Source organism: Lissotriton vulgaris, chromosome 10 (genome assembly GCF_964263255.1).
Source record: "Lissotriton vulgaris chromosome 10, aLisVul1.2, whole genome shotgun sequence".
NCBI lineage: Eukaryota > Metazoa > Chordata > Amphibia > Caudata > Salamandridae > Lissotriton > Lissotriton vulgaris.
The window spans coordinates 842,867,729-842,889,241 of NC_141698.1; the positions used below are offsets into that span (position 1 = coordinate 842,867,729).

The 21,513-nt window shown below is 48.1% G+C and overlaps 1 protein-coding gene across 2 annotated transcripts in view; it reads right to left on the reverse strand.

Annotated features, from left to right (window-relative positions):
• Positions 1–21,513, reverse strand: part of STAM (signal transducing adaptor molecule) — a 252,063-nt gene that overhangs the window by 120,802 nt on the left and 109,748 nt on the right. For both annotated transcript variants that reach the window (XM_086941774.1, XM_086941775.1), the window contains one exon: positions 4,238–4,332. In XM_086941774.1, coding sequence (XP_086797900.1) covers positions 4,238–4,332 — 95 coding nt within the window. The remainder of the gene's footprint in view (positions 1–4,237; positions 4,333–21,513) is intronic.

A 21,513-nucleotide genomic window follows, 5' to 3' on the forward strand; every position in this document is an offset into this window, starting at 1 on the left:
TTCGCAGACTGAGGGGCAAAAGGCCCCTGGGGTGGTGGACGGAAGAGGGGACCGAGAGGATTCTGAAACATCCCCGGTGGTCTCACCATTAGTGGTTGAGCAGGAGGCGACCTAGCAGACGTGCAGGCATGCAAGCACTCAAAACAAAGCAAAAGGACAAACGTCCCTCGCGTACACGTGGTGAGTAACCACAAACTCCCCATCAGAAGGGTTCCTCGACGCTGATCAACTGCTCTGCGTCGTGAGTGGAAGGTGCCGGGAACACAAAGTCCCCTCCTACGACGGGAGGCTCACCAAGGAGCGAGGCCTGGAACAAGACCCAGGCGTCAAGAGCCGGCAGTACTCTGCGGCTGTAACCCATGACGCCGACCTCACTACGACATCACCATCACTAAGACAGTGACTGTCTCTACGACAACCAACACTCAGACGTCAAAATGTCACTAGGTGTCAAACACGGAGACGCTGAGCCATCCCTAACGGTGACGTCCGGACCCAACGGAAGAGGGCAGAGCCCAAGTGACCAATGCCCCAAAAGGAGCATCACCGCTCCATGACGTCTAGCCTCACTGTCCCATGACGTCGAGCATCCCTGCCCCATGACGTCGAGCATCCCTGCCCCATGACGTCTAGCATCCCTGCCCCATGACGTCGAGCATCACCGCTCCATGACGTCGAGCATCACCGCTCCATGACGTCGAGCATCACCGCTCCATGACGTCGAGCATCACCGCTCCATGACGTCGAGCATCACCGCTCCATGACGTCGAGGTACTCCATGACATAGAGACACTCCATGACATAGAGACACTCCATGACGTCGACGTAGAGACACTCCATGACGTCGACGTAGAGACACTCCATGACGTCGACGTAGAGACACTCCATGACGTCGACGTAGAGACACTCCATGACGTCGACGTAGAGACACTCCATGACGTCGACGTAGAGACACTCCAGGACGTCGACGTAGAGACACTCCAGGACGTCGACATAGAGACACTCCAGGACGTCGACGTAGAGGCACTCCAGGACGTCGACGTAGAGGCACTCCAGGACGTCGAGGCACTTCATGACGTCGAGGCACTCCATGACGTCGAGGCACTCCATGACGTCGAGGCACTCCATGACGTCGAGGCACTCCATGACGTCGAGGCACTCCATGACGTCGAGGCACTCCATGACGTCGAGGCACTCCATGACGTCGAGGCACTCCATGACGTCGAGGCACTCCATGACGTCGAGGCACTCCATGACGTCGAGGCACTCCATGACGTCGAGGCACTCCATGACGTCGAGGCACTCCATGACGTCGAGGCACTCCATGACGTCGAGGCACTCCATGACGTCGAGGCACTCCATGACGTCGAGGCACTCCATGACGTCGAGGCACTCCATGACGTCGAGGCACTCCATGACGTCGAGGCACTCCAGGACGTCGAGGCACTCCAGGACGTCGAGGCACTCCATGACGTCGAGGCACTCCATGACGTCGAGGCACTCCAGGACGTCGAGGCACTCCAGGACGTCGAGGCACTCCAGGACGTCGAGGCACTCCAGGACGTCGAGGCACTCCAGGACGTCGACGTCGAGGCACTCCAGGACGTCGACGTCGAGGCACTCCAGGACGTCGAGGCACTCCAGGACGTCGAGGCACTCCAGGACGTCGAGGCACTCCAGGACGTCGAGGCACTCCAGGACGTCGAGGCACTCCAGGACGTCGAGGCACTCCAGGACGTCGAGGCACTCCAGGACGTCGAGGCACTCCAGGACGTCGAGGCACTCCAGGACGTCGAGGCACTCCAGGACGTCGAGGCACTCCAGGACGTCGAGGCACTCCAGGACGTCGAGGCACTCCAGGACGTCGAGGCACTCCAGGACGTCGAGGCACTCCAGGACGTCGAGGCACTCCAGGACGTCGAGGCACTCCAGGACGTCGACGTCGAGGCACTCCAGGACGTCGACGTCGAGGCACTCCAGGACGTCGACGTCGAGGCACTCCAGGACGTCGACGTCGAGGCACTCCAGGACGTCGACGTCGAGGCACTCCATGACGTCGACGTCGAGGCACTCCATGACGTCGACGTCGAGGCACTCCATGACGTCCAGGCACTCCACGACGGCCCCAACGCCGACTGGAACCGCGTCATCGCTCAGACGTGCCCTTACTGGGGATAACCCCAGAGATTACAGCATGGGACTCGGTAGAGGACCTACCCTCACCTCACTCAGAGGCTGAAGATGCCTTCAAACTCCTCTGTTTGAAACCTGGAAGCCGAAGCCCCCTAGAAAAGAAGGTACAGAGAAGACAGGTGTCCAAAGACACAGGCAAGCACAGAGTACAAACCCTGTGAGCTTCAGCTTTGGCCTTCAGTTCAGCTGCAGACAAAGCACGTCAGACTAGAAATAGTCTAAAGACAAGAAGACTGCAGAAATTCTGCCAAAAAACCACAGCAGAATCCAGATAAAGGCTAAAGACGTCGAGTGAAGCTACAAAAATCCAAAAATATCACAAAAATAGTATAGAAAAAGCTCAGAAAAGAAGAGCTAATGCTCCAGGGTCCTGCTAGCAGGAGCCGAAAAAAAGAATTGAAGGTGAAAGGGACCTGCACTGCATTCTGGGATACTGTGAGGCTTCTGGAAAGTTCTCTTAAAGGCACAGTATCCTGTTTTGAGCCACATAATGGCAGCCTATGGGGCTTGTCTGTCCACTCCTTCCTCTCTATCATTCCAGAGGGTTTTGCTGTTAAAAGCAAGGTTTTTCTCTGTGGAAAACCCTGGACAGGCTGTGCTGTTGTGATTTTTGGTGGAATTTCCAGTTGAAGTATTGGACAGTGTAGCCTGTGGATATAGGCTGCATTATCTGTCTTTAAATTCTCTCTTAAGTGTCTATGCAGGTCTGCATGTTTTGACAGCTTAAGAGATTATTTTTGATTGCTCCGGGGTCCGCGCACATGGGCGGGACTATTCACTAGATTATGACTATACACAGAGATCCCCTACTACAGAATTAGATTTACAAAAATTTAAAGCTCATTCTATGAAAGATGCAATAGATAGTCAGTGTTTTTCTAGGGGTGGCATATTGGAGGATATTATGAAGGAGACTGATTGGTCTAATTCCTCCACCTTTGCACAGCGTTATTGTAAGCCAATTGAACATATGTGTTAGGCAATGTTGAGGGGCTACCAACATGCATAACAGTAGTCTCTGGTCTTGTAAGGAAATAGCGATTCTCTAAAGTTAATGACAAGTGAATTGCTATTTGCTTTACACCTCAAAACTTCAAATGACAAAGCTTTCCATCCAGGAGATGATGGGGACCTAGTTCCCTTGACAATGACCTTTTGCTAAACTGGTCCCAGAGATAATTGTAGGTCTTTCAAATAATCTCAGCTGTCCTATTGAACCTTGAAATTTGCAGGCAACAATGATCTTTGTTGTCCCCAAGTGACCCAGACAATGGTGGTTCATGGATCTTCTGCAGATAAGGAGTGAGAGTACCGAAAAGAAAGAGAGAAAGAGTGAGAGTGAGAGTGAGAGTGAGAGTTAGAGTGAGAGAGAGAGTGAGAGAGTGAGGGTAGGACTACAGGTAATAATATTGATAGGTGTAGAAGTGGGTGCGATGAGTAGGAGTTAAGAGTAGGAACTAGAATGGGGATAGCAATAAATAGGGGTCTCAGTAGAAATAGGCAAAGGAGGGGAAATGTAGTATAAGATTAGCAGAGTTATGAGTAGTAGAGGAGTAGGGGTTGGTGTGGAGACAAGGTAGGTGAAGGTGTGAAACTTCACTGGAGAGCATGAACATTTCACAGTCTATGTACTACAATGGAAGCACGTTTTCTGCAGACCATTACATCTACTGGCCAAAAACTAGAAAGAAAGAAAAGAGGAAATATTCCTGTGGGCTCATCCAAAATGTTAATAACACTCATCAAGCAACAGAGGACATGTATTGAGCCACAGCTAGCTGCAACTGAAGGGGGTTGAGCTCGAGCCATACTGTTTATTTTTGTGCATCACATGTCATAACTACAATTGATCCAGTAAAATGCTGTTTCCATTCTGAAACAAAACAGGTGTAGCAATGAAAGCAAACTCATTATTGCATTCTGAAGTGATCTTCAAAGTTTAATTTTTAGTTTATGAATGAAATAAACGTCAATATGGAGCAAACATAGTAGGGTCAATAATGCATTTAAAAAAATCTTGCTTATGAGCAATAATATTACTCACTCATTTCTGGTTCTGCCGTGAGGTCAGCCGTTACAAAGTTAGAGGGAAATAGCCCAATTCCCAAATGGGTTTCACCTTTCCACCAATTTGAGTCACTAAAAAGTATGGAATAAAGCAATCACAATAAAACATAATACATATTTAAGAATACTCTAGTTTGGATAATATTCTAATGTATATCTGCAAAACCTGCAAACGTACTGTTGCATAAAGAATAATGCCAAACAACTTACATACAGGGGCTACCAATGAAGTGAGGCATACGTCTTGTACAAAACCATTTTATATAAACAACAAAATTAACACTAGTAGTAGTCACCCCAAAGTATAAAACAGCACCGATTACCAGTAGCTACAGAAGTAGGAAGCACCACTAGCACTAATCCCACTAACGTTAAACATTACCTGCCACACAAGGGTCTACGCTAATGGTGTAGGAGTCCACTATGCCTTTAGGATGTTCAGATATGAGGGTGGTGTACCGTTAACTACAATGACAGCAAGGATTATCAGAGGTGCCTCAAATTCTACCTATTAAGCTTCAGAATATTTGCCAGTCTCTACCTCTCACTGTCCTTTCTAGCTGTCTTCTTCTTCTGTAGGTGTTTCTGTCCTTCTCCTGAAGGTTAACTCATCATTTATGGTAGCTCAAAGTTGCTCAAGCTTTTATCATCTCTGACCTTTGTTTCAGGAATGGCTATCTATAAACTCTTGAAGAGAAGGTTCAGCAGAGTGGGACCCATTCGAATGAGAAATGACAGTAAGGAGGGGGCTTTGAGGCTTGGGGGCACAGCACAGAATTGAAGGAAGGGGATTCTGGCCCTGAATTTGAAGTTAACACCCAGCCCTCTGAGATCCAGAGTTATTACTACCTATACACACTTGGTTGATATGCCAGAATGGAAGCAATTGCCTACCAATTATATGGATTAGTTAATTAAGCCAGCTACCCTCTCCGTGCATATTCCTTCAACACCTTTGCATCAGCTATCCTGACTGGCATCTTAGTGCAAAATCCAACATATTTTACACAGAACCTACAGCGGAAAATACAATGGTTACTTACTGTTAGTCCTGGTTCTGCATCTTAGGCATCTTCAATGAAGCCACAAATGTTAAAATAATTAGAAAAGACAGACAGGCAAAATATCCACACTGTTTAATGAATAGACTTCGTCTCAAAACTACATTGTGGTGACTATAGCCTGTGGAGTGGTACTGGGGCCTGTGACGACTTGGGCACCATTTCAGCAACCCCTGATGACTTTTCTCTGCTCTATATTACTTTGGCTCTCTACTGAAAAAGGGCTAAACCAAGAAACACGTGTCTAGAGAGAACAGCCATACCAGTACCAACTTTGGGGAAGAACTACAGCAACTTTGAAAGTAAGCGCACTGTATTTACCAGGATGCAATGGGGAGAACCGTGCTGGGATGAGAAGCAGTGTGATCCCTCCCACCTTGTGCCTATAGCTTCACCTGCAGTCTAAAATGTTAGGTCTTCATCAGAAATTATTTCTCAATATTCCTATGAATAGATTAAGAAAGGCCTTGCCTCCTTGGAAGCTCAATTTGGGTCTGCTGCAATGCTACAAAGACTTCAGTGCAGCATCTGTCATGGAAAGCATCTTTAGGTCTCGGCTAGCGCAGGCTGCGCTTGCGCGGTCTCGCTGGCGAGATTTTATGTTTCTTAGTATGGAGGGTTAACCCCGCCCCTCTCCTCCATTGGCTGGCCTCCTAAATGCTGGCCAGCCATTGGAAAAGAGGTCCCAGTGACGATTTTGGAAAGGGAAGACCACTCGGTCCCCCCGAACGTATGGATGGGTGCCCCGATCCCCCCGGGAAACCGTTGTGGGCGGGGGGCGTGTCTCAGCTGGTATGCCCAAAGCGGCGTGGCCGGAGCACGCCCTTCCCGCCCAGAAGGGGTTGTCCTAAACACCCGCCCGGAAGTCCGCGCACGGATGGGCGTACCTGAAGGCGGCCCCCGCCCTCCCGCAGATGGATAAATAGAGAGGGAATCCAACGAAGCTTCCTCTTGTTCCAGTGCTCTGAAGGCTGCACCACTCGTCGCTCGTGAGCCCTCGAAGGCTCAAGCGGCAATTTTGAGAACTTGTAATCTTTGTTATTTCTCTTTCAGTGCCAGGCGTGTGGAAGCTTGAGTACCCTTGAGGATCGAGTCGGACGGAGTAACCGAAGTCATGTCTGGCAAGAAGGCGGGAAAGAGCTCCGAGATGGAGAGGATGCTACGCACCTTGGTGAACCGAGTAGCGGTGATGGACCGGAAGATGGGTAAAGTGGATGACATCGGTCGGGGCTTAGCGGCCATCAAGAAGCAGATGGCGGCCCAGAACACCCCCTTGGGGCGGCCTACAAAAGTCATAGGACCGGCCTTGCCGAATGTCGCCCCAGGGGGTAAGGGTAAGAGGAATAAGGGTTTGGCAGGTTCCAGGGAGGTCCCAGTCCCAGAAGTGCCGCCATCGAGCCCGGGCGCAGACAGCCCAGTCGCGCCGGTAGATAGCCCGGTACCAGGTCCGGATGGGGGTTTACCGATCCCCGTAGTGATAACGCCAATTGGGGATGACCAAATGCCCCCGAACTGGCCCTTCAGTTAGCAGCGGTGTTACCTTGGCTAAAGAAAGGTGCAGGGGGATCAGTGGATGCGGGCGATCCGGCTGAAGAAGCCAGATTAATTATTGAGCAGTTGCGGCAGTCAAGGGATGCCGGGACAGCGAATGTACCTTTTATTCCCCCGCAGGTAGCGACGGGGGTCACGACGGATGGTCGAGCTAAGACAACGGACACGGCTGGGAAGACGGCTGAACCCGGTAAGACACCATTGCCATTGGTGGGGGAAGAGTTCAGTACCTTCAAGGCGGGAAAGTTTATCGCAGCATATTCCTATGGCTACGAAAGAAATGATATGGGGAGATAAATACATCAACATGTTTTCACTATTGACTGACCATCGTGAGGTGGAATATGCAAAGACCCAGGAAGATTTGTGGCACCCCAGGGTATGGCGAGCCAAGATGGCGGAATTCAGGGTCGACGAGACCATGGTGAACTGGGTCAGGGCCTTTCCTATTTTTACGGCAGTTATGGGTGAGCTTAAACCTGAAGTGTTGCCCGACTTATCATGTTATCAGAATAGGATCATGAATTTCTATGCAATGTATGGGGGGAATGAATGGAAAGGTTATGACGTTACCTTTAGAAAAGCAAAAGAGTTTAACGATGCTTTAACATGGGATTTTCTGGACACGGTGTCGTGGCATAACCAGCTTTTGCCGGGACCGGCGGGTACGTCGGTACCAAGCACGAGCGTGCCTGGGACATTCCAACAGAAGCCGGCACAGCCCTTTCAGGCGAACGCCAGAGGGGATCCGCATCCCAGGTCCGGCGCGAACGGAGGCAAGCGGGGGGTTTGTTGGGGATTCAACAAAGGAACCTGTAACAGGCCTCAAGGGACGTGTAGGTTCCGGCATGCATGTTCGGGCTGTGGGAATTCCTCACACCCAGAAGCTAGCTGTCGATCCAAGTCCAATGGTGCGGGAGGAAAGGAGGGATCCAAGCAGGATTGAGGTGGTGCCTTGGAAGAAAACATCTTCACCCATTGATATCTTGGCTTTGACCCCCTGGCTGAACCGATACCCAGATCATGTGTCCGCCGGGATTTTGAGGAATGGCTTTATGTATGGCTTCAAAATCCCGGCGGGAAATTTTCAGGGGAGCCCCTTCTGTAAGAACCAACTGTCTATTCAGCACAACCCGGCGGTGGCCGCCAGAAAAATAGCGAAAGAAGTCAGCTTGGGGCGGGTAGCAGGGCCATTTGCCTGCCCGCCAGTTGCGGAATATGTGTGTTCACCTTTAGGAGTAGTACCGAAGAAAGACCCAGGGGAATATAGACTCATCCACAATCTATCGGCCCCTAAGGGGGCCTCGGTAAATGAGGCTATTGACCCTGAGGTATGCTCAGTCAGATACGCATCGTTTGATGATGCAGTAGTTCTGTTGAATCGCCTGGGCCCCGGTGCACTGTTGGCAAAATCAGACATCGAATCGGCATTCAGGTTGCTCCCGGTACACCCTCAGGACCAGCGCTTGCTGGGATTCACGTTCCAAGGAAAATATTACTAGATAAATGTATGCCCATGGGTTGTTCAATTTCATGTGCATATTTTGAAATGTTCAGCTCCTTTTTGGAATGGGCGTTCACCGAGGCCACAGGGCATAGACAGGTGATGCACTATTTGGATGATTTCCCTTTTCTAGGTCCGGCGGGCACTCCGGAATGTGCACAAACACTGCAGGACTTCTGCACACTCATGCGGGAGTTTGGGGTCCCATTGGCACCAGGTAAGACGGTGGAGCCATCTACCTCACTGGAGTTTCTGGGGATTGAGCTGGACTCAGTGGAGGGGTATATCCGTCTGCCAATTGAGAAGGTGGCCAAGTTCAGGGCTTCCTTGATACAATGTCTTCGGAAGGACAAGGTGACCCTACATCAGTTACAACAGGTAGTGGGTCAGCTTAATTTTGCCTTAAAAGTGATACCGATGGCTCTCCCCTTCTCACGTTCCATAGCACAAGCTATGGTGGGCCTGAGGGAAGGTCACCACCAGACTAGACTGTCGGCAGAGGTTTGCCAGGACATGCGCATTTGGTTAGCATTCCTGGCGGATTTCAACGGTCGAGTGGCGTGGAACAAACCCCCAGCATCGTCTGACGAACTGGGCTTGTGGACCGACTTGGCTGGGAGTGTGGGATTTGGAGCAATCTTCGGTAACCGATGGTCGGCGCAAACATGGCCGGCGTGGTGGCACTCAAGTGGCCTAACATGTAACATTGGGTTCTTGGAGCTATTCCCCATTTGGGTGGCTTTGTTGGCATGGCCGGAAGACTTTAGGAACCGCTCAGTGGTGTTTTGGTCAGACAACATGACGGTGGTCGAGTGTATTAATCACCAGGCTGCACGCTGCAAATGGATCTTGAGACTGTTGAAAGAAATTGTATCGCGATGCATGAGATTGAATGTACAATTCAGGGCAAGGCATGTGCCGGGTGTACTGAATAATGCAGCTGATGCACTCTCTCGTTCACACATGCAGTCTTTCAGGGGTTATCTACCCACAGCGGAACTAGTAGCGGCACCGTTCCCCGAAGCACTATGGCAGATCGGTGCCCCGGATTACAAGACCTCGTGGCAGCTGGTTTAGGGCCCAGGACGAGAAAAGCTTATGAGGGAGCGTTTCGTTCATACTGCGCCTTTTTAGGGCCGGTAGGGGGACATAGCTGGGGGCGGGAAGAATCCTTCCTCGGGTTTTTGGTGGCACTTCATAAGGAAGGCCGATCGGCGGCAACTTGCAACAGATATAGGGCAGCCATATCATTCATGACACAGCTCCATGGGATACGGGACCCGACGGGTTCCTTCTAAGTCACGAAGGCGCTCCGCGGTTGGCAGCGCCTGGAAGGTCGTAGACTAGATAAAAGGCACCCGATTGGGCTAGACAGATTGTCCTTGCTACTAGCAAAGCTGGATGAGACATGCTCATCGCCCAGCGAGGTAATTCTGTTCCGAGCGGCCTTCGAATTGGCATTCCATGGGGCCATGCGGGTAAGTGAACTCGTAGCAAGGAACAAGAAGGATGTGGAGGGAGGTCTATGCAGGGATCATGTTCAATTACGGGGTGATTCTCTGTTGATCTCGATAGCCAGGTCCAAGACAGACCAGGAAGCCTTGGGGAGTAGTGTGGTTCTGCAGCGCGCCCGAGGGAGCCCCAGTTGTCCCATAAGGTATTTAGAGGACTACCTGGCACAGAGGTTGACAACATGGGGGGGGGACCCTGCTCAGACACAAGGACGGCACCCCATTGACGAGATTTCAGTTTCGAAGGGTGCTGGCAATTACAATTGCTGCAGCGGGCTTGAACCCGTGCGATTTTGGGACCCACTCATTCAGAATAGGGGCCGCTACTGAGGCTACGGCTCGGGGTCTGGGTAAGGAGTAAGTGAAACAGTTAGGCCGTTGGTCCTCGAACTGTTTCAAGAGGTATGTGCGACTGCACATGTTGTAAAAGACTGATGAAATGCACTCACGCTTGTTGTCTTTTGTTTGGATTACAGTTTCGCAAGCCTGTAACGCGGGGCGAAAAAAATCGGACTGGCCCGACACCAGAGGACCAGTGAGAACGTCTCATCGACTGGAGGTCAAGTGGTATGGGTCGTGGGCCACTCATACGTGAGGCGTGCCGGGGACATATTCAAGGCAGGTGACGCGATCCACGCATCTGGAGAATGTGAGTTCAGAGTGTCCTTCCATGGGAAAGGAGGCCTCTGTTTTGACCAGTTTCAGAGCTATCTGGAGGAACTGTTAGGGCGGAAAAGGTCACCGCAATCTGTAATCATAGTGCATCTGGGAGGCAATGACTTGGTAAGGCTGGGAAGGCGGGTATTGCTGGAACACATATTGTCAGGGGTGTACCATTGCTTGGTCCCACATGATTCCCAGGAGAGTTTGGCAGGGGGGGGGGGGGTCTGTCTGTGTCGGCGTTGAACCACTCGGTAAAGAGGGTCAACAACAAGATCGAGAAACTGTTTCGCTCTACTCACTTACAAAGCATTTCTCATGGGTGTATCCGGGGTGACCACTATTTGGATGATGGGGTGCACCTGTCCAGGGCTGGGAATGAATTACTTATAGGAGACTTCATAGCGTGGCTAAGGGCGTTGAGGAGATATGACCTTTAGGAGGTGTGGGGGGGCCGGATAGTCTGTCAACTATCCGGCCTGTGGCGGTAAGTTCATGATCGGTGAGCAGTGATTTCAAGGTCCCTACGGGGGGCGCCACCCAGTACGGATGGGAGCGCCCGGGGGGAGGCGGCCATTGGCCCCTCCCACGGGGAGGTGGCACCCACTACGGATGGGTCGCCTAGGGGGAGACGGCCATAGGCCCCTCCCAGGGGGAGACGGCTATATGCCCCTCCTACGAATTTCCCGGGGGCCGGATATCCGCTCCGGCGGAAGAGAGTGTGGTGAAGGGGGGTGGGGGGGTGGGGGGAGGGGTGGGGGAGTCCACGCTGTCCTTCTTACGGATACCTCGCACGAGAACTCGGATGACCTTTAAGATGGCGTCGAGTGAAAGGGGGCCCCCACGACAAGGGAAGTTACAGTTGGCAGCAAGGGTAAAGTCCTCTGCACATGCGCCACTCACACCGTGAGGGCGGGAATTTGGTAGTAGGGATCTGACACCGGTTAAGACCTTGCCGTTGGCCCTTAATGCTAGGATGTACAATTTTATTTTAGAATGTTATGCATTTTCAGGATGCTAGACTCGGCTAGGAAACCTTTGTATTAGAGATTTGTTAAGGTTAGCCAAAGAACTTGTCTTCATCAAAATGTAATGGAAGTAAAATTGTACATGATTCATGAAACGTTTTTAATTTAAAGTTTTAAATTTTGTTTCATATTTTAATAAATACGGCCGGGGGGTAACTTCCCCCCGCCTTCCAAAAGTTCAAACCTGTGTCTGTCTCCTCCCATGGGGAATTGGTGTTGGGAGGGGGTGGCGGGCATCCCGGCCCATATGGAAAGGGAAGACCACTGGGTCCCCCGAACGTATGGATGGGTGCCCCGATCCCCCCGGGAAACCGTTGTGGGCGGGTCTCGGCTGGTATGCCCAAAGCGGCGAGGCCGGAGCACGCCCTTCCCGCCCAGAAGGGGTTGTCCTAAACACCCGCCCGGAAGTCCGCGCACGGATGGGCGTTACTGAAGGCGGCCCCCGCCCTCCCGCAGATGGATAAATAGAGAGGGAATCCAATGAAGCTTCCTCTTGTTCCAGTGCTCTGAAGGCTGCACCACTCGTCGCTCGTGAGCCCTCGAAGGAACAAGCGGCAATTTTGACCCACCCACCAGCCCCTTTTTGCAATGTTTTTTTAATAAAGTAATTGTTGGTGATATTCAAATGTATTAAAAAGATACAGTCACTTTTTGCATCATGGATGTATGCCTTTGATTGAATAAATGTTTGTAGGCCTTTTTTCCTTTGTAGAAACGTAGAGGAATGGATCAAATAATAAAAATTGTCTTGTGCTTTAGGACTTTTTTCCCTTTGTAGCAATGTCAAAGTTGATGAATTGTCAAGCTGTTGCAGATTAGGCGTATTTTCTTTCCTTAGTAGGTAAAACAACTGTCGTATTTATTTTGGTCGGGCGGTAAGGTCATGATCGGTGAGCAGTGATTTCAAGGTCCCTAGGGGGGGCGCCACCCAGTACGGATAGGAGCGCCCGGGGGGAGGCGGCTATTGGCCCCTCCCACGGGGAGGCGGCACCCACAACGGATGGGTGGCCTAGGGGAGACGGCCATAGGACCCTCCCAGGGGGAGACGGCTATATGCCCCTTCTACGAATTTCCCGGGGGCCGGATATCCGCTCCGGCGGAAGAGAGTGTGGGGAGGGGGGGTGGGGTCCACGCTGTTCTTCTTACGGATACCTCGCACGAGAACTCGGATGACCTTTAAGATGGCGTCGAGTGAAAGGGGGCCCCCATGACAAGGGAAGTTACAGTTGGCAGCAAGGGTAAAGTCCTCTGCGCATGCGCCACTCACACCGTGAGGGCAGGAATTTGGTAGTAGGGATCTGACACCGGTTAAGACCTTGCCGTTGGCCCTTAATGCTAGGATGTACAATTTTATTTTAGAATGTTATGCATTTTCAGGATGCTAGACTCGGCTAGGAAACCTTTGTATTAGAGATTTGTTAAGGTTAGCCAAAGAACTTGTCTTCATCAAAATGTAATGGAAGTAAAATTGTACATGATTCATGAAACGTTTTTAATTTAAAGTTTAAAATTTTGTTTCATATTTTAATAAATACGGCCGGGGGGGTAACTCCCCCCCGCCTTCCAAAAGTTCAAACCTGTGTCTGTCTCCTCCCATGGGGAATTGGTGTTGGGAGGGGGTGGCGGGCATCCCGGCCCATAAAGCCCCGTCTTTTTCGGATTGGGGGCGTGTTTTTTAGGTTCTTTCTCTCAGTGACGTCCTCAGTCCAAAACATGCCCCCCGTCTGAGAAGGATGGGGCTTAGACACAAATGGCGAGCTCTTGTTTATCAGTCCGTGGGGTCATGACCCCATTACCCCTTAATCTTTCCCCAAGTCCCTCACCCTGCCCCCGTGACGCCCATCTCTGGAACATGCTGGAGTAAGTATTGGTTTCTCTCCGGTCTCTGATCCGAGGAGTTTGCGTCGCTTGTAGGCACTTTGCAGCCATAGGACGTTGTACACTTAGTAACACACGTGGTCACCCATTTCCCCTCCGCCTATGGCTCTCACAGACAGCTTTTCCTGTCCTGTCTCCTTGCTTCCTTCCTGTGTATTACCTTGGTCCTCGTGCTGAGACGATGCGGTGTCCTGCTGATAGGGCCTCGCGGTACTGTTCGGCCATGGCTGACGAGGGCAGCGTCCTGTCCACCCAGCCACTTATCCGCCCGAGGTCACGCCAATCTCTGCGGCCGACGCCGATAAGGCCCTAAGCGTGCTTGTATCTCCGGCTATGATGTAAACAGAGATGCCTATCCCCGATCCCAGTGTGGGTTGGTCAGCCGAGGCTTGAGGCGCGTAGAGGTGATCTTCAGGGAGCCAGACAGGCCCGGCCAGTGATGCTGGCACTTATTGCCACACTGACGTCACTGGGTTGGGAGGGGACACTAGCAATGGTGTGATCTCTGGGGGGGAGGGGGCAGAGAGCAGGTACAACACACCCAGACCTCTGCTCTAGGCACTATGCTCCTAAAAGGGCTAGCTTTCGGTGTGTGAATTGGGGTGGGATGTACTCTTATCTCCCTTTATGTACTGTTATGAGTGATTAGGTGGGTGTGAGCCGCATAAGTGGGTTCTAGCGCCACCTTCCAGATATTGTGTGACCCTCGGCATGCAGCTATCTACATCTCTGTACCTCCCTATGTCTGCATACATCTGCAGAGTGTTCAGAGCTTTAACACTCTTCACACTCTAGTATTACCGACTCTTTAAAACCATTGTAAATACTCCCCTAGAGCCTGTGGCGGCCTACCAGATGCAGTTAGCCTTACGCATTCACAACACATTAATTACACGTGCCCACGTGGTCTAAAGTAACAATTCTTGTGCTGCTTCTGGGCGCACCGTTCCATGTGCCAGGCCCCAATGCCCCCCCACCCCAGCGAAGACAGGAGCGCCTTAAATAGAATTGGGCTGTGTTAGTTACCACCACAAGTTTACTTACTTCAATACTGTCGTTTCTGTTCTAATTCCTTGTTTTACATTCTCTCTTATCGTTTTTTTGTAACTGTATATTTTATTTAAAGAAACAATATGTATTTCTCTCAAAGTGTGGATTGTCAAGTGTTTCTCTCCCTCTTTTCGGCCACAGATACGGAGACAGGCCTTTCGAGCCCCTTCTGAAAAGGCTTACATGTCAGTCGATTTTGTTTCCATTGAGTAAATTGAAAGCAAACTTAGATGTACACATTTTAAAGTGGACCTGCCCCAGGTAGAGCTGCCCATGTTCCCTGGGGAATTCGAAGCCTCAAAGGCCGCCAGGGCGGGGCAAGATCTGTCAAAGCCGCCTTTGTGTTTGTTTCAGATGCCTCCGGGGGCAAACACTCACAGGGACCAGTCCTCCCTGGAGCAAAGGCAAGAGATGAGCCGGGATTAACCCTTTGAGAGAAAGTAGGAAACAGGCCAGGAGTGCGGACCCTGCACGGAGGGCATGTGCCGGACCACGTGGGAGTCACACTCGCAGGCTGAAACGTGAAGCAGGGGTGGCACATGGTGAAGGGCACGGGGGCAGCGCAAGGAGAGACTGGTCACCCTTCACAATAGTTGGGATTCAGGAGTACGTTGTACGCAGGTCACCGAACACACATAGCGCCCAGTGGCTTGGGTGATCATACTATGTGCCCAGGCGCTGGATGCGTGCACGAACCTTCTTGGATGTATACACTTCACGTGACAGCAACACTTATTTTACCCAAAATGTCTGCTCCATATTTCCAAATCGGAGGGAGGGGGGGTGTATTGTGGCTTGCGGGCTAGAAAGGCTGGGACCGTGTCACATGGCAAGCGAGGCTGGCGGAAGGAGACACCCCTGTGTCAACGTTGTCACTGTTCACACGAGCTCGTGTGTAGCACTGGGTGTGTTTGCCACAACAAGCTACAGCAACATTCGTGTCTCCTCACACGCTGCTACGAGACGCCACGTGTCGGGTTCTTGCACCGCACGAGGAACAGCTGTTGTCATTTTATGATTCGGTTGAATCTGCACCAAAGGAAATGTTTTGTAGTGCCAAAACAGCGCAGTGAAGTCGAGTTCATGTGCCACGTTGTTATTACATTTGTTAGGCGGTGATGGACGCACACTGCCACATTGTGGATATATATATATATATATATATATATATTTATATAAATGCAGGGCATGTAAGTTTGGTATTAATACCAACTCCTATGTAAATGCTTTTTCAGATGTTCCGATTTAGATAAGGGGACACTATACTTGTAGAACGGAGTACGTTTATATTTTAAAATGCATTTGTGGGTTATAGTACATAGGAAGTACAATACTTCAGGTGCATGCACACATTCTACAACACTTGAGGGCAACAGTCAATGCAGATCCCACATACCCACTTGCCCGACATGTCAGGGCGGAACACAACAACAATCTGAATGTTCTGCAATACTTCGTGATTAACAGTGTGCCACAGAATAAGAGGGGAAGCAACAGGGAAAAGTCACTCAGACAGTTAGAAACAAAATACATAATTGAAATGGATTCTAAGGGTCTGAGAGGTCTTAACATCTGTGAGGATCTACATCATTACTTATAGGGCATTTGTTGAAAAGCGATCTTCATAATTTGGGTTTCCCTTTACCATCCAGTTAGTGTGTACATGTATATGAATTTTGGTTCTTTTAGTCTGAGGTTTTCAGATTTTAACCATGAAAGTTATTAAGCTTTGAAGTTGGTTTTAGTAATTTTCTATTGATGGTTTTTACATAGGTCATGTGGTCAATTTATATGCATTTTATCATGAATTTATCATGAATTTATGAGACTAGTCCTATGAATAATTGGTTTTATGGTATTTATTGGCTCACTGGCACTGATGAAAAGCTTTCCTGGAGGTGACTGAAACTGAATTCAAATTCATTAAGACTATGCTTGGCCTCCAGTTGATTTCTGATTTCTGATTGCGATTTCTATCAAATTGATGTGTTTTGTACTCCCATAGTTTAATTTCTTGAGTATCTTTGCATTACCCATTTATTATGAATTTTTGATCTTAACTAGGATTAATTGTGGAGCAACCATTATGTTATCTTCAAGAACTGTTCCTTTTTCTGGTCTGATCTCGTCCCAACCATTCAACCCATTTGAATTTGTACCCGGCTGGGTCAAATCGATAAAGTATTTAGACTGATATGATAACGGTTTGGGGTTGAAGATTCTGTGATCTTTATATGTACCGATCACTAGTATTGTTATTTCGTTTTGCACTTTAGCACTAGCACTTTTGGAGACCATGGTTCGGATAGGGTAATGGACCTCTTCGATTGAATTCAAACACAGGGATATTTTGCACCTAGGAGTATGGATGCCATTATGTAAGCAATACAGCATCATATTCTCTGAGAACACACCTATATTGAAATCATGTATTATGCAGTTATTAACAAATGTGGCAATTAACGTGGATTGTTCTTGGAATTATTTTCTACTATTTTTCCAATTGTTTTATATTATTTTGCTACATTATTACGATTTGTATATATCAATTCACATCAAGACTAAAAAATGTCCTTGAATTGTTATTGTGAAAGCGTATTTGCACAGATACAAATCCTTTGTAATTTGACATAATGGCAAAATTGTTAACTCAGTTTTAAATCCCTGGTTACAAAATTGCGTTTACAAATTGCATTGGTTCCTTACCAGTTTCCAAATCGGATGAAATGTGGAGCACATAAGTATGTTTTCCATGTCTGTAGAGTGAACCATGTGACCTCTTAGCACAGGATTGGTTAACGGTGTTTTAAAATTGTTGGGTCACCCTTCACTTTTTTTCCAGTGAGCAAGGCGACTGTGTTCGTCGAAGCGCGTCTGGTTTCAGCACTTGCAGTTCACTTGTAAAATCTAAAAATAAATACCTGCTTCGAGAAGAAGAACACAAGCGTCCAATTCCCTGTTGTTTGCGGTATGCAATTCAGGAGACCTTGAAAATATATACAAATATAAATATACACATATATATATATATATATATATATATATATATATATATATATATATATACATACACATATATATATATATATATATATATATATATATATTCACTGAAAAAAACCATAGGTTTAAGACCTTATATAGTTAGGAATTAGCATTTAAAAAACCTTTGAAATTCACCCAAAAAACTATAAGTTTTAGGGGTGTTCTAGTTAGCTGGACAATTCACTCATACAAAACCATTGAAATTGCTCCTATATAGTTAGTTGTACTAACTATATTTCGCGCACCCGCAATCCACTGCTGATGATGTCACATATTACATCATTCATGACATGGTCAGTGACATCACTGATGACATCTCAAATGACATCACTGATGGCATCACTGATGGCATCATCCACTGAAGGTGGTTTGCTTCGTTATTTAAATATGCATATTATATATATATATATATATATATATATATATATATATATATTACCTACTGGCGATAGCCAGTAGGTATATATAGTTAGGATTTTTTCTCTATGGAACTTTTGAAAATTCTATGTCTAATAACTTTGGCGTTTGTGGACGGAATCGGCTGAAATTTTCAGGAAAATGGCACATTTTGTTTCTGAGCAGCCCCTCAATGGCGCCGGTATAAATGGGACTCGTAACTCCTTGTTGTGTACTGGTTGCACAACCTTGATATCACGAGATACGTATGCAGTTTTGAAGCACATGGCGGGCGGGGACGAGAATTGATTGAATATTTCGACATCCCTATTGATATTAAGTTCTGATGTGTTATTGATTACTGTACTATTGAAAGTTCGAATTAACGTCACCCATGGTACTTGCCCGCAAATGTATATCTAGATAATTTTATTGTAAGTGGCCCTGTCGTATTTTAATTACAAAATGTACGTCCACCGATTCCGCAACTGTTAGACACCTTAGTTCTTGCAACCTAACGGCCCGCTCGTTACGTTCCTCTACAGTGTAAATGTCTCCTCATCATATACGATTCCAGTTTGCTCCGTGGCCGGCCCACATGGTTATAGGCCCGTATTTGTATACTGACATTTTCACAATAAAGGTTTTTAAAACAAAACATGGTAGTAGTATTTACATTGGTAAAGTTTTTAATTTTAGTCACTGTTTTCGAATCAGTAAAAGGCAAGTGAAATAAAGCAGTCCAATTACATGACGGATAAAAGGTATAATACGCAGGAACGCAGGAAAGATAAATGGTCAAGGGCTGTTGTGTTTTCTACTCCTGCAACATAAAGTGATCGATAAGAATCTGATATTCAGGCGTATCGGCGACTAAGACAGCAGGCCGAGCCTCTTTTGCTCAACGGCTCAGTCATGGGACGAAGAAACGCCCTTTTTCTAGAAAAAGGAATATATTTTACTTGCAGGACAGTTGTAAATTTTCCGGGAAAGTACATTAGCCTGGAACATTATAACATATATGTTTAAGAAAAAATAATGTTCGAAAGCAATAAAAAGCGTAATTTTTAGGTCATATGACCAAGCCTTTCATCATTAGAATAACAAAAGTAAAATGAACCAATGAAAATTTTTAATAACAAGTCACATGACCGGTTATGCTTACGTTACGCGCTGCGCGCCGCGCCCCGGATCGCTTCCGGGAAGCTGCGCTTCGCGCACCGGAGCACTTCCGGGTGCGCTAACGCGGCGTGTCATATAACGCATTACGCGACAACGTAGGTCCAGAATATAGTCAAAATATCTCCACCAACCAGCGGTTGGAACACAACCCCTTTCAGCAGTCTAAAAAGTTCTGTTAAATGACAACAGAAGGGACAGGCAACAAGAACCATCAGTCAAAGAGGGGAGGGAAAGTTCTTCTCTACCGGGTCACGTTGGGGCGCTACCGGAACTGATCGAATTGGTAGTGTACAGTGTTTCTGGATGTTTCAGACTGAAGCTGGCGTCAGCATGAGAGCACCACCATCTCGTAGCTCAGTCGTGGCCATTCCACGAGCAATCATGGCAGCCGCTCCCCACCAGAAGCCTGCGGGAGTCGGGGGCCCCCAAGAATTTTGTAGAATCTTCAAGGCTGAGGGGACACTTTAGAGAATGGGGCCAAAGCCCTAGCAGACACGCGTCCGAGTTCCAAGGTGTCCCAGGGCCATTTTAGTGGACCACACCCAAATCTGAAGAGCCGGCCGCCACTTTGAGAGTCCTGTGGCAGCCGCCTATCGCTGCATCGCAAGAGCGGGAGCAACTCAACTACATGGTGAGCGAGACACTGTAGTCGCAAGAGCGGGCGGTAAACAGCTGAATGGCGGAAGAGGCACAGTGTAGCAAAAGCGGGCGGAATGGCAACTGAAACAGTAAAGGGGCGCCCCACTACAGAGTGTCTTCAGGTCAAACGGATTGTGGGACAAGGTCCAGAATGGAAGAGTCATCAAAAGGCAAAAAGTTCCGCCGGACCCCGGGAGCCGGCCGCCTATGTCGGGGGCGATCTTAGGCCACACCAGGGCAACACGACTTGGGGAGGGGGCAGGAGCCAAGCGCCCCCTCCCAGTCCGCGCCACCACACCGTATGTTGAAAATCTGAAGCCATCGTTCTACAAACTCTCAACCAGCCTTGGATGGAAAAATCTTGAAGAATGTACAAACTGAAAACCAGTTTTTGTCTGCATAGCATCAGCAGCAATGCTTGCTATCAGAGTGCAGGAGTTTCATGCTCGATCGATTGAGCTAGCCGGATCGGGCAACAAAAAGTATAAAATAGTTATGTAAATAGTTATTTAATAAAATGTTTTACCCTGTTACTTTGCTGGTGTGTTGTATATATTTATAATATTTGCATGAAGTTTATCGTTATTTTGGGCGGGGTGGGTGGCGGAGCCGAGCTGTCTTGCAGCCATCATGGTGTGGAGCTCAGTTCATCTCACTAGTTTCGGATTTCTCATGAAGGGTTGTTCCTAATGTTTCTATGTTAGCGAGGTCAAAAAGAGATCCCATTAGTGGCCTACTGATTTTGCTCGATTTCTTTTGGTTTTTTTTACACGATTTTTCACTATCTGCAAAGACTAAACAGAGTATTGCGACTCTGTGCTTGTTTGTAAATAGAGAATGAACCAAAGAGAATCAATTCTAAAACAGTAAATGCTTGGATAACAATCAATCAAATGAAGAGACAAGCAGGCACGACGGATTACAATGGGGGCAAAGGCCTGCGTTAACTACCCTTCACTATCTGCAAAGAGAGAGTACTACTAAGAGAAAAGGGGGGGGGGGAGCGTTCAAAGCACATCAGCGGGCATAAACACGAAAATGTTTTTACCTATCACGTACTTGACATTTGACAGCTTTTGATATTTGCTATTAAAAAACCATTGAAATTCACTGAATAAACCATAGGTTTTAGCCCATATATAGTACGGGATTAGCATTTACAAAACCTTAATTTACTCGCACAAAACCATAGAAATTCGCATATATAGTTAGATGCAATAACTATATATCGCGCACCCGCAACCCACTGCTGATGATGTCACATATTACATCATTCATGACATGGTCAGTGACATCACTGATGACATCACTGATGACATCTCAAATGACATCACTGATGACATCACGGATGACATCTCAAATGACAACATCCAGTGACTGTATGTTTCTGTAAAGTTAAAATATGTCTTACATATTGAAGAATGAGTGGATGTATAAGTGTTCGGATGAAGGATTTAGTAGGTGCATGACTGACTGTATGAGGGAATGATTAAATGTGTCTCACTGAGTGCATGGGTTAGTGACTAAACTGTCTTAATTTGTGCATCATTATTTCTGTAGTTCTGTAAACTGCTGCATGTGTTGATCAGTAGCTATATGAGTAACTATATGGGTTATTGATTGGTTGCCCAAATATTTGTATGGGAGAGTGAGTGTGTGTGTGTGTGGGGGTGGCTGGGAGGTGTGTGAGTCTGTGCATAGATGTGTGAGCAGTTGATTCAGTAGATGTATGGGTTCAAAAGTGCATG